Source organism: Rutilus rutilus (genome assembly GCF_951802725.1).
Source record: "Rutilus rutilus genome assembly, chromosome: 6".
Classification (NCBI taxonomy): domain Eukaryota; kingdom Metazoa; phylum Chordata; class Actinopteri; order Cypriniformes; family Leuciscidae; genus Rutilus; species Rutilus rutilus.
The window spans coordinates 24,219,931-24,234,576 of NC_140214.1; the positions used below are offsets into that span (position 1 = coordinate 24,219,931).

General features: G+C 36.4%; 1 protein-coding gene across 4 annotated transcripts in view; it reads left to right on the top strand.

Annotated features, from left to right (window-relative positions):
- The first annotated feature begins 8,915 nt into the window (after window positions 1-8,915).
- Window positions 8,916-14,646, top strand: part of pdca (phosducin a) — a 253,431-nt gene continuing 247,700 nt past the window's right edge. Inside the window, exons 1-5 of one of the 4 annotated variants that reach the window (XR_014627539.1) lie at window positions 8,916-9,021; window positions 10,035-10,100; window positions 10,274-10,422; window positions 12,201-13,010; window positions 13,455-14,353. Coding sequence is in view for 2 of the 4 variants with exons in the window: in XM_084410194.1 (XP_084266320.1) it covers window positions 10,055-10,100; window positions 10,274-10,422; window positions 12,201-12,719 (714 nt within the window). In the remaining 2 variants the exon portion in view is untranslated. Of the gene's footprint in view, window positions 9,022-10,034; window positions 10,101-10,245; window positions 10,423-12,200; window positions 14,396-14,646 lie in introns of those variants that run through there. The other 3 variants (XR_014627538.1, XM_084410194.1, XM_084410195.1) reach the window with 3 other exon arrangements.

Sequence of the window (14,646 nt, forward strand, 5' to 3'; positions counted from 1 at the left end):
CAAAACAGCCACAGAGCATCACCGAGGCACCACCATGCTGAACTGTAGGCACAGTGTTTTTATCAGCATATGCTTCCTTCTTCCTCCAGACATACCACTGATTCATAGGGCTGAAAAATTCCAGTTTCGTTTCATCACTCCACAGAACAGAATGGCAAACTTCTGTGGCTTATGCTTTTGAGCAAATTGGAGGCTAATTTCTTGTGCTGGCAAGGAAACCGCATGCGTTTAGTACACGCCTTACTGTGCAGCTGAAACCTCAGTGCCTGTTGCCACCAAATCTTGCTGCAGGTTTTTTGCAGTCAACTCTAGAGTTTTTCTGTACCTGCCTTCTCAGAAATCTGGTTGTAGCCGTTGATAGCTTCCTTTTTCTGCCCCGTCCAGGTGGTGTAACTACTGTTCCTTTAACTTTGAACTTGCGAACTATGCTTCCATGCAACGTTGTCTCTAGGAACATTTAGTGCCTTCGCTATCTTTTTGTATTCTGTTCCTTGTTTGTGAAGGGCGATGATATCTTCTCTTAACTTTCTGGATTATTCTTTTGACTAACATGCAAATTTCTAACATGCAATCAAACGTGACAGTCAACAAACCTAGCCAGTTCAGATATTTCATGTGTTCTAGCTCAAGGACACCTGGTACAACTAATGAAGCCCTTGCAGATTTGTGCTGTTGTGAGGGATTCTATTCAGGGGGTTGAATAATTTTGAGACTGTAGAAGTCATTAAAAGTTGCATTTTTAGTTGAATTTGTGGAAATCACTTGAAACATTTGTTGTGTTGAGCTATTTCAATTACTTTTGCTTGATTTGTTCATTGCAAACAGCTGAAAGTTTGTAAATTTTGCCAATAAACCTGATTGCAATAGGGGTTGAATAATTTTGTTTACAACTGTAACTATTTCAAGTTACATGACTGTAAGATGGGGCTTTTGCTAACAAACATAAGCCATAGAATGGAATTATAAAGGTTTAAATCTGCATTATGTGAGAGGTATTAGAACTCTCAAAAGGGGAATTGTGGGATTGCAAATTTAAAAATCTGTTTAAGATCTGCTGATCCTATGTCTTGACATAACATCACATGAAAAACTAAGGTAAACTACACTGTATTTGGCAATCAAGGTGAACATGATGGCATCAGTTTACTGATAGAGTTTCAAGTGAGGGGGTTTTGTCAGTCTGTGATCTTCCTACTGAGAGTCAAACTATGTATGAATGTTTAGTCTTCCTTCTCGTGACCGAGTGCTGTTTATACCATTTGGGGGTACTATTATCTTCACAGTCATGGGTAATTGTCTGTATTGTCTTAAGATGCTTTTGTCTTAGTGGTCACTTCTAAGGCTGTGTGTAAGGCCACCGAATGCCTATGTTCAGCCCCCTTAGTCAGACTTGATGACTGCAGCGACCAACAGCACATTCTCAATAAAGAATCCTGCTGAAAATACACCAAGTCTCCTGGTCTTTACTTCTAAATTTCTTACAGTGTGACAGTCGGATGAGTGAGATGGAACCTGGCATGATCAGGTAAGTCTAATGGTAAGTCTATATTTTATTTTTTATAAGAGTCTATATTTTAGACCTGTTGGTTTTTTGCAGGAAATTGCATACATACAGTATTTGAAATGTTGTGAAAGCAACGAGGAGATGGCGATCACTCAACAGGTGAGTAAGGTATTTTATTGAACAGATAAATTGCCAAATGTAGCTCTCTAACAGAGTTCATTGTAAAAGCATTATCTATTGTGAGGTGTCATTTCATTATGGTTGTTGTAACGCTCTGCTGGAATTTAATTTCAGGGAAGTACCAAGTCTATTAATGGGTATAGCTTGAGATCCTTTCCATCTGAAGAATATCTCTTAAGCCTAGTAGTGAATGTTTTATGAGCAGTAGGATAATATTCATCTTCACAGTCACACAGAGCCAAAGCACAACCAAAACAATGTTCTTCCGCAAAATGAATTCAGTTTTGTTTTTTAACCACTAGAGGGCAAAAAGTTACATAGGGTTGTGATGATGAACTAGGTTAATGACATCATCACTAGTGCTAGCCAGAAATTACCATTTTGTTAGACATAAGAGCAATGAGGTGTTAAATGTTTGAATGTGTGTTTGTATGTTATGCATGTTTGTATTATGATTATTGCATGTCAGAAATGAGTTCTTGATTATTTAGGTGCCAATGTTTTGCTGTGTAATTGAGTGTTGAGTGTCACGGGGAAAGGTTCCACCCCGTGACAATGGTTCGTCCCACTAGTGTTTGGCGGGAAACCTGTATTTAAACCATTGTCTGAGCATGTTTGGGAGGTTGCCTCTTGTATATACTGTGCAAACGTTTGAACCTGTCTGAGGTGAGACAAATTGATATTTTGTGGATGTGCCACTAGGCATTGGTCAGTGCCAGTTTTGCTGCTCACAGCATTTTTCTTTTGTATTTTTTTTACCACCAGTATCTGTTGCATTAAGTTGTTATTTTTTGGGGGTTTTTTTGTACTTTGTGGACTGCACATTAAGAAATGCTGCTTCAAAAATAAACCACAACTGGCATTTTGAAAGTCACTCCTTTGTACTGAGCCTTCCTAAGCTTCTTTCAAGCCTCTCGACAACACTCTACATGACAAGGGTACCTTTAATTTATTGAAGATGTAATTATGCCATTTATAATCACGTGATCCTGAGTGGCGCACCCTGCAGTAATTTGACATGTTTCCTTGAATTAGTTAAAACCCAATGTGAAATATCACTTAGATGTTTACACATTTTTATGTGTAAATGGGTATAACTAGTTAAACGCATCTAAAACATGTCCATATCAGGGTTTCCTTTGCAACCTCACCAGTCTGTTCTGTTCGCTCAGGGTCTATCTGTCGCACACACTCTTGCACTGCAAAATATTTGTGAAGCCTACAACGAACTGAGCCATTCTCAAAACACAAATATATATTTATATGCCTATAGAGAACATATGCAGTCACTCATTTGCCAATTGTGCATATGCCTTTAAAGGCTGCATTTTGTCATGTAATTTGTATTTGATTTATTGTTACTCAGAAAAAATACTTTTGATATGCCAAATATGCAACTAAATGAACTCAAGCTTGGAGGAAGTCAAGAGATCTGACCTGCAGGTGAACTTTAAGGGACAACCGTGTTAGTATAGTATACACCAATGAAGGGAGCAGTGGACAATGCAATGTTTTTACGACATTTCGGGGAAAGCTCTGGTCATCATCCAACAAGTATAAAGGAAATTAGAGTAATAACTGAGGAACCGAGTCCAGAGCCACAGTCATCATCTATCCTGGATGTGAGATTCCATGCTGGTCTAGGCTGATTTCTTTTTATTAGTAATATATTACTATGATGTATTGTAAAATGTAATTTGTATTCATGCTCAGTGTCACATTAAATATTTCAACCAAATATCCGCTGTAGTTTATTTTAAGCAATTTGCATCAATGCAGAGAGTTTCAGTGTAACTTTTGAAGTTATCCAGTTTTGTTTAACCTTGTTTTGTTATGTGGACTCTTCAGATTCTGCCCTGTTCTGTTTCTGTTTCCTGTGCCACATGTTGTAGTCCTGTGTAGCTTTAGGGGCCATTTGCACTGTCTTGAACTAAAAACAGAAACCGCTGTATGCGTTAAGGCCGTTCATTTATGACGTTTTAGGGGCCTAAAACAGGTTTCAAAATGCAGGTTTTTGAAAACGATACTCTTATTGTCTCCGTGTAAATTACAAAAACACATTTTTGTGCATTTGTGAACATGCTTATTACATGTTCAAGAGTGTAAGTTTGTCACTTAACAAAGTGACATCGCCAACTACTGCCCTGACAGCATAATACAGCGCTTTTAGTTGTTTTTCACGGATCTGTGTGAGCAGTGATTGTTTTGACAATGTTGTCGTCTGTACGCCAAAAAAAAAAAAAAACGAAAAGGAAAAACTTTTCTGTTTTTAGTCTAAAGCTACACAGTTTAATTATTTTTTTATTGTTCCCAGGTGTGTCTTGTCAACTTAGTACCCTCTGTGTATTAAATTCCCATGTATCCTGTGTTAATTGTCAAGCCTTTCCAAGTTGTTACGTTGAGGTTCTTAGTTCCGGTTTTCCCGTGTCTTGTTTTCCTACTTCCTAGTCATTTGTATTTTTGTTCTTTCTTTAATAAACCTTCTCTGCAACTGGATCCTACTTTCCCTCACTTCTGAGTTTTACCCAACATTACAAGTATAAACAGGAAATTTGATGGAAATGCACAGCTAGAATCCTAATGGAAGCCATGCTGGCTCTGAGCCGCTTTTATAATCACAAACATGCATGCACAGACACGCAACACCTGATCATTCACATTCCTTCTGCACCCTCTTTATTTACACTGGCTCGGCAATATTTTCCAAACTTACCCTGTTTCTATGGCAAGCCAGTGTACAACAGAAGATAACAGAAAACCAGGAATGTTCACACCTGATTCTTGGATTTAACTGATGGCAATTAATACTCACCTGTTATAATAAATGATGTGTTGCAATATATAAAACCTTAGTGTACAATAAAAGTGCATGTGATTGGAAGATGAAAGTGGACAGGCCTGCTCAAAATGTCGTACATTGCATTATTTAACTTCAGTTTCAGATTAAAAGATACCAATGTAAATCAAGCAAAAATAAATAAATAATTTTAAACCACAAAGAACATCAGACATGTTCACACAGACATAAATCATGAAGTTATTTCAATTACCTCTAGTGAAAGGGTTGACGATTTGCCCATAAAAACTTAGATTTATTCATAATCTCAATTTAGGATAAAACTATTCTAATCTTATTCTTGATTTACTGTATATATCTGTCACACGTTGCAGGCAGACAGAATAATAAAGTTCCAACACAAGTTTAATTACAAATAACCAAAAGGCAAACAGATGATAGCAACACACATAAACGTTGAGAGACCAGACAGAGAATGAACGTGAGGGTACAACTTAAATAGGAACTCAAACAAGATGATTAATAGAACACAGCTGAACCAAACGAACGCATAAAGATGATGACCATGGAAACAAAGTAGTGGCAGGAAAATCAAACAAAGGAACACGAGAATGAATGAAAACAAGCTAAAAGTCCATGATAACTGAGACAAACTGAACATAACTGTGACAATGTCAAGGTTTAAACCATTTTTAAATTGGAGAACTTAACTGAGAGAGAGATTTTTTTCTTACATTTGCCAAATCTTTGCCCAAAACAATCTAAAATATCCATGCAAATCAGTATCAATACATTAAGCATGATCTAAAACATCATAGCAGTTTATGGCAATTGATGAAAAGATTCAAACTTTTATTGTACTCTCAGGGAATGGTTTATTTTATATTTGGTTTATTACGTATATTTTAAGTCTCCAAATAGCTTAAAATTAAAGATCCAGTGGCCAGTTGCATAAATAAATACAAGTTAGTCATCCAATTTTATTCTTTAAAACTGTTAATAACTTTTTAAAGTCAGTAACATAAAAACGTAGATTGGTCTAATTTGACACCGAACAGTAAGACTGATTACCCCTAACTAATTTCTATTTGATCAAACCAGTTCTTAAGACACAGTCTTAACATAATAGCTATGTTTATGCAACTGGCCCCAGGTTGAGAATAATAATATCTAGGGTGTTATCAGTACATAATATAATAATGTTAATTAAATTAAATTAATATATCTTACTATTAAATGAGTAACATTAGTAAACATTCTTGAGCAAATTAAGTGAAACTGACATATTAAACAAACCTAATGTTTATACTTAATATTTAAATAACTATACTTAATATTTATTCGTTTTTACTCTACTTCTAGCTGATCGCTTACCTTTTTCCCTTTTGTTTTCATCGCAAAAATAAGGGAATCAGTTTCCAAACTGGTTTTAGTTAACTGAACTTATAATTTACAGTGTGTTTGGCATCTGTACAATGCTAATAATAATAATTTTAAAAATGTTTGACTATATGGTCTGAAGATAGTGTGCTGAATTTCATAACAAACAATTACCATATTTCTTAATCGTATCCAGTTGAAAACAATTTGGGAACTCAGATTTAGTCAGAGTGGTTCACTCTGTTATGAACTCATTCAAAGCATATTGTGAATTTCCAGGACTGAGTTGTCTTTAGAGTGTCATTTCTGCGGCCGGTTATGAGGAAACCAGATGAGGTCATCACGGGAAACAAACGTGCTTGCTTCTGTGGTGAAAAAGTAGAGCAAATTTTCCTGTTGGGTCTGTCGTAAAAGTGGAGATTCATGCTTCCTCAAAACTTTCACTTCTTACACAACAGGCTGTCTGACTCCTTTATATACGCACAAACACACTGCTGCGGAGGAGGGTAGTTTACTTTCAGAAAGGTCAGTTGGAATGAGCAAGAAAATATGAACTTATAAACTGCCATTTAAAAGTCCATTCATTAGTGTCACATGATCCTTCAGAAATCATTCTAATATGCTGATTTGGTGCTCAAAAAACATTTATTATTATTACCAATGTTGGAAAAGGTGCTGCTTAACATTTTTGTGGAAACCATGATACATTTTTTTCAGGCTTTTTTTTTTTTTTTTTATAATTTGAAATATAAAATCTTCTGTATACATTATAAACACGTCTTTACTGTCACTTTGAATCAACTTAATCAGCATCCCAGTAAAAGTAGAAAACTTACAAGGGCTCTCATCAATCTGAAGATTTTTCTGCAATTTAAGCAGCTTATACACACTGAACAAATAATTTACATCGGAAAAAAGGGTAAACACCTAATTGCTGCATAACCAGCTACAGAGAAAAATGATAATGATTTTAACAGGGCTTTTACCGTAAAATACAAAGAACCTCCATTATATGGTGGTGATAAGTTTTGAGGTACAAAGCAGGGTTTTTATGTTCACGTTTGTTATAACATTACATCATTTAATGATAAACAAGGTTATAAATTACACAAGGCTATTAAATGTGGCTAATTTTCATATACACACTATTACTTTAGACATATCTTACTGAATTTAACCTTCTCATTATCCTGAAAACCTTTTAACGGCCTAACACTTATGCTTGCAATTAATTTTGTGAACAAAAATAAATAGTATTTCTTTACAAAAAAGGATTTTACTGTATGGATGAGCACATTTCTGACTGCGAAAAAGCAAAAGAAGTTAACAAGTGTTCACCATTCATGTCAGTACATTTAAAAATGATCCCAGCATGCACCTCATGAAGTTGCGGAGGAGAGGGAATAACGAGTGCAGAGCTGTTATCTATACAGATCATGAAGGTATTTGTTTAGTGAATAATGGTAGACCTATTGAAGGATCAAAAGAAAAAGTAAAACAATGTGTAATGCTATACCATTCCCCTTCAACAAAGTATGTCAGCAAAGGGTGCGCCAAAAAAACATTACTGCAAAAAACTTGTGGCAGATTGCCCTGCACAGATAAATCCAGTAATATAACAAAAGGGGAGGTCTCTATGCTTCTTTAATAAATCTCAAGCAAAGAGTTTTTCTAAACTTTTCAGTGGATTTTACCACCATCTAGCGATGGATGAAAAACTCATTTCTTTGCTAACTAGTGTTTCCGTTTTCTTGAATAGTGAACTCTTCTTTTTTTTGTCCCATTGCAGAATGTGAGGGAATGTAAAGGTGGAATAAAGATGAGATGAGAAAGCAAAGCCCTGAGAAAAGGACATGAAACAACATGTTAGAATCGTCTCCAAAGTCATGTGCAGACAGGAGGGGATATCAATCAGTCTGTACATCAAGTCTTTTTCACCTAAACATACATGTCATAACGCTTAACTGTCATAAGGCAACACCTGCTATTATGTAATGTCGCCAGCAACTGCAATACAATAGTGAGGTATATTAAGATTACCATTAAAAACACATTAAATTACACACAAACAGAAATCCCACAACATTCCCATTAGTTTATAATTGCTGGATAAAGAAAATAAATTAATTTATAAATCTTTTCTTTTCCGGAAAACATTTATAGATATAGATATAGACAATTCCATGATTTCTTTTCAGGTCTGGAAGAAGCAATTCCTTTGTGGAATTGAAATTGGCTGAACCGAGTATGCTTATTTCAAAATTTGTACTCTGTTGAATATACCTCTGAGGTAGAATGGGGCTTTTTGAGTAAAATGAGTAACATTACGCCTTTAATGATTCATTAAAATAATATGGTAAGACATAAAAGTGACCCTCACTGTAAAAATTAATGAGTTAACTTGAAAAAATAAATAAAGCAAACAGCTGCAAACCAATTAGAGTCAGACTGGTTGTTCACCCAAACTAACATTTTTTTTCATGAGCAGAAATTACATATTTGTTGAAAGTAAGATATAAGGCTGAATAAACTACAGTAATTAAGAAACATGGTTTTGAAATCCACTAAACTCAAAACTGTTTGGTTGGTAAATACGTTCAAAAATTAAACAAATCAAAAGGACACTAATCATGCTATAATTACTTAAAATAAAACATTTGAAATTAAAACAATCAAAAACACTTAATAGATGTTTTATCCTTTCATTCTAAAGGACGAATAAATCTACACACCCTCACAGTTCCCCATGTTTTGATCAAACACACAAAAATAAACTATTCAAGTGCAAGGAATTATGGGTATTCCCTTTGCAGCCACAATGCTTCTCTAAAGGGCCTACCCATAACAGATCCAACAATATATGAGGTTCAAAGTGCTTAAACTTCACAGGTAAATACATGCAACACTGCAGAGTGTGTCTTACAAAATAGAAGTTGGATGATATACAGTGTATGGAAAGTGCCAGGAGCTTATTGTAATAATGAGGGACCTGTATTTTGTTAGTTTATCTCTCTCTGTGACATGCTGGTTTAATTCCTCTGCTGTAATCCTATTACACCACACCAAATTATTACCGAGATGTAACCATGATGTCCATGCAGACAGAGACATTCTCCGAGACAGAGCACAGCAAAGAAAGGCAATCACAGCAACCGGTCAGGTAAGAATGACATTTCTCGAACTCTTCCTCTGATTAATGACCACTGCAAACATGGTTCTTTGGGATAGTTTTCCTTGTGGGATAGTTCTGTATACATACAGGATGCACAAACAATACATATATTCAATCTTTTTTCTTTTTTTTTTGTGCTGTTTTTGAAATCACTATACAAGGCCTGGTTCAGACAAGACACTTTTCTAAATAAAATAAAAAAATAAAAATAACTTGGTGACCAATATATTTCTAATAATATTTTATTCAAATGCAATGATTTAAATGTTCTGGTCTATAATACTGCAATAACAAACCAGCTTATAACATGCATAAGCCTTAGACTTGCTTGCATGAATACTGCAACTAGCACATTTGGTAATGAAATTGGTTTATGGAAGTGTAAATATGTTAAATAGAGCCAATTAGTCGGATTGAACAAGATTACTTCTGACGTGTTTCTGAGTGCGTCTTGTTCACAGCATCCAGTGTAGTAACTGATCAGCACATTTCTTTAAGCCAGCTGCTCACATACACATTGGAAGCACTCCAAACTTTTTTTTTTTTTTTGATTGCATGCGGTTTTACATTTACTCAGATGTATGTGTGTGAAGCATTGCAACAACTGCCATGCAATCAGTCTCAGAATGTATTTTTCGTTGTAAGAAAACAGAAACACTGTGGGCACTTTACTCATTACTCACATCAATGTAATCTGATTGTAATCTAATCCATCACCTATAAGAGAGTAATCTGCTAATTCCACCTCAACCTGGATAATTGTAACAGACCCTGACAGTGTCAAGAACTCATGCAACAGAAATAAAATCTACTTTGCATGCGGGATAACATCAGAATGACTACACCAGTAAACGTTGGTAAACATAAAAATTCCCATCTGTTTGTTCGTCTCATATGGTTTGGAAATATAAAAAGGAATGAGGAAATGTCAACCACTTCAAGTCATTTTGTTAGAGGATGTTGCACAAAATGGGCATAAGATCTGTAATATCTATCATCAGGTCTCCATAGAAGAATCATCATGTCAGGTTCACCTGAGATTGAGGAACTACCAGCAACACAAACAGGTAAAAAAAAATAAAAAATCTATTGATTATACAGTAATGATGAGATAATACTGGAGATTTTCATCATTATGCTGTGATACGCCTAAGATTATCTGTAATATAGAGGCTAAATTATACTATAAACCTGGAAACTGATTTAAACTAGATTCATCCATCAATCCATTGCAACTCAGGGCCCAAAGGTGTGATCCATGACTGGAGGAAATTCAAACTTGAGAGTCAGGACCATGAAAGCATCCCTCCCAACAAGAGAGAGCTCCTCAGACAGATGTCCAACCCCAAATCCAAAAATGACGACACCCGGGAAAAGACAGGCCGCAAGGTATTGTGAAAAATACCCAACTTATATCTACACAACAAAATGAGGAAATCATTTTAATTCCAAGAATCCAAGTACACATGGCTACTCATAGCTACTCATTCTATAGGATTAATACTTTTCACATTTGATAAAAAATTGTAAAATAACATGAAATCATGCAGTGATAAAAAAATGTTAAAGGCACACTATGCAAAATTTGTACCTTAATATAACAGCTTCTAAATCATTTCGATGGTAGGGCGAATCATCCCGATAGCAAAGCGGGGGGGGGGGGGGGGGGGGGATGCAATGCAATCAGCAATGCAAGTTTGAGAGGTGGCGCCCCGACAAATCTCGCGAGAATCACGACTCGCTTTACGGCACGACGTCACATACATCAACAACATATGAAGCAGCCTCTATGGAAGACACTAGCACACATTTCAGACGTGAATCATGGCAGAGTCGACGAAGAAAATGAAGAAAGCGCGGTTGGAAGAGTGAAGAGACGGCTCTGCGTGAGTGGTATTTACCAACTCTAGGGGTCGCTGTTTGAGAAAAACAGAAACTGCATAGTGTGCCTTTAAATAAATCTTCATGAGGGAGTCATAGTGCTTTATAAATTGTATTGGATGCTACACTGAATTTGGAGTCGGTGAGATTTTTAAATATTTTTTAAAGAAGACTTGTATGCTCACCACAGCTCCATTTATTTGATAAAAAAATACACAAAAAGTACAGTAATATCGTTAAATATTAATACAACTTAAAATTATTGTTTTCTATTTTAATATATTTTAAAATGTAATTTATTCCTGTGATGGTAAAGCTGTATTTTCAGCATCATTACTCCAGTCTTCAGTGTCACATGATTCTTCAGAAATCATTCTAATATGCTGCTCAATAAACATTTCTTACTATTATCAATCATGAAAACAGCTTATGCTTATTTTTTTGGGTGGAAACTGTGATAAAAAATATATATATATATCAGGATTATTTGATCAATAGAAAGTTCAAAAGAACAGTATTTATGAGAAATAGATTTTTTTTTTTTTTTTACAATTTAAATGGATCCTTATGCTAAATAGACATATTTATTTCTTTTTTTCCTTAAATTTTCAGTTTAAGTAATTCATTAATAAAAAAAAAAGGTTCGTTTTGTAAAAAAAAAAAAAATCATACATAGGCTAAATTATTTATAAATAATTTTTTTTTAACTTACAGTTTAAAGGAGCTGTATGTAAGAAATGTATTTCAATTAATCATAAAATGGCCCTGATATGTCACTAGACATTAAGAAATTGTGTTCATTTCAAATACTTATATAACTGACAACAGTAGTCCGGCCAGGATATTGTCATTTAAAAGTGATAGTTGCAGCCCTCAACTGATGTTGATGTTGTCATGTTGTGTTTTGGCCTGATGCCCCACCCTCCACCTATCTACCAATCACGAAGTCAGTAGTGTTTCAGCATCTGGGTTGCCAGCTCTGCTGTAGTTACCACAGCTGCAGCTACAAACGTGTCAGCCTACGTTCCTGCTGGATCCTGCAGCCTATCTGGCAACCTCAAGTCAGGGGGGAGGGGGAGGGGATACACTGCTCTACAGTAATTTGAAAGTGATTGCAGTACCAGTTTTGGCCACAATCTTACATACAGTTCCTTTAAATTAAATGGTTTTTAAGATCATCACAATCTTTTCTGACACAATTCAGTCAAGCGTGTTCAGATTATTGACTGGCAGTGTGAGCGTTTTGTAATGTTTATTAACACGTTGCTTTGTCTGACCACACGCAGATGAGCGTCCAGGAATACGAGATGATCCAAGAAGAGGACGAAACGTGTCTGCGTAAGTATCGCAAGCAGTGCATGCAGGAGATGCACGGGCGGCTGAGTTTCGGGCCTAAGTTTGATGCCGTGTTTGAGTTGGATAGCGGCGAGGCCTTCCTGGATGTCATCGAGAAAGAGCACCGCCTGACAGTAGTGGTGGTGCACATCTATGATGACGGGATCGGAGGTTGTGACGCACTCAACAACTGCTTGACCTGCCTGGCGGCAGAATATTCCACGGTCAAATTCTGCCGAATCCGAGCCTCTGCCACCGGGGCGGGCGAGCGTTTTTCAGACGACGTTCTGCCCGCCCTGCTGGTGTACAAGGCTGGAGAGCTGCTGGGCAACTTCTTGAGCTTCACAAAGCACTTGAATGAGGAGTTCTTTGCCACGGATGTGGAGAACTTCCTAAATGAGTACGGTCTGTTGCCAGAGAAAGAGATTGCAGCCTGCCCCGATGAGGAAGAGAACACTGATGTTGACTAATGGAAATTTAAAGGGTGGAAGTGAATTACATTAGTCAACCAGTCAGACTTGTTTCTGAGATAGATCGAGTATGTGACTACTGGGCCATGACTCCCAAAAACACGCACACCTAAAGGCATTTACTAACACGTCATTTAGGGCCTACAGCAGTTACATTCTTCATAGGGTTATCAAAGGCATTCGGTCATGCTCGTTTCATTTCCAATGTGTTTCCATGACTTTTTGACCTTTCCAGTAGCTTTTGATTACTGAAAAGTAGAAGAAAGTGAAACAACTGATTGATTTGTCAGAGCCATATAATGGCGCTTTTCCACTACACAGTACCAGCTCGCCTCGACTCGACTCTGTTTGGTTTTCCACTGTGTAAAAGTTGTACCTGTACCTGCTTCCAGGTACTTTTTTTCGTACCACCTCCGGCGAGGTTCTAAGCGAGCTGAGGCGATACTAAAATGTGACGTGAAAACACGGCAGACTGCTGATTGGCCAGAGAGAATCGTCACGGAGTATTCCTAATAAAAAACAGCAAAAACAAAACCAAAAACAGCATACACTCGATTTTCTCCATTGTCCTGTGTGTGTGGGTAGCGGGTGTGTCTCGCGTAGAAGATTAAGTCACGGCAGTTTCCTGCGGCGTCGCTATGACGACCAGGTACTATTGTGGAGGTACTACCTGCAATGGAAAACGGAGCGAAAAGCGAGTCGAGTCGAGTTGAGCTGGTACTGGTAATGGAAAAGCGCCATAAGACAAGTTTGAGTCCCAAACTGAGGTCCTTTCCTGATCCCGTTTCTCCTCAGACTATTTGTCTCAAAGGCAAAAATGCCCCACAAATATCATTTTCAGAGGGAAAAAACACATACTCACAAATTGCACGTTATTATGGTTCGTGAAGAAGCTGATGGAATATTTTATATTGAATGTAATTAACTGTGACATACAGTATATACACTACCATTCAAAAGTTAGGGGTCAGTAAGATTTTCTTTGAAAGAAATGAATACTTTTATTCATCAAGGATGCATTAAATCGATCAAAAGTGACAGTAAAGATATCATAAATGTTACAAAAATTCCTATTTCAAATAAATGCTGTTCTTTTAAAGGTTTAATTCATCAAAGAATCCTGAAAAAATTTTGTTTCCACAAAAATACTAAGTAGCACAACCGTTTTAAACATTGAAATGATCAATGTCATCGCTCCCGATGTTTAATATTATTTTAATATTTCTTGAGATCCAAAATAGCATATTAAAAAGATTTCTAAAGGATCATGTGACACTGAAGACTGGAGTAATGATCTTTATCATCACGAGCTTTATCATCACAGGAATAATCTTTTTAAAAACATAAGAAAAAATCTAACTGAACTCAAACTTTTTGAGCGGAAGTGTATATTCATCACAGAAATGAAACTCTCCTGAAATGTCCTGGTTTTCCATGACTGTGGGAACTCTGATTTGCAAATCCATTTTTTTATTTTTTATTAATAAGGCTTGTCACACGGAGCAATTTGGTGTGAAAGTCAAATTGCCACACAATGACACTGTGTACTTGTCATCTATTTTGTATCGACCCGCTATCTGCTTAAAGAATAAATTATTTCAGAAAAAGTGTGATTTCATGTTGTCACACTACACTAAATGAATCGGGTGTTTTACTTCAATGAACACAGAGGCGCCAAGAACCCTCCTCTGTCTTTTGTGTCTTCATGACTACACAACTAAAACTTCAGGTAAAACATGTCCTGACATGTACCCAGCTAACTCAAAGATCACACAATCACAGGATTACTGAGTGTTTGAGAGAGTATTCATATGCAAGTGCTTGTTTGGAGGTGCAAGTGAATGTGGGTGTAGGTCAGCATATCATTGTGAAAACTAAATGACTCTGTTAAGGATACACATGATGATTTTGGTACTTTAGAACGGGG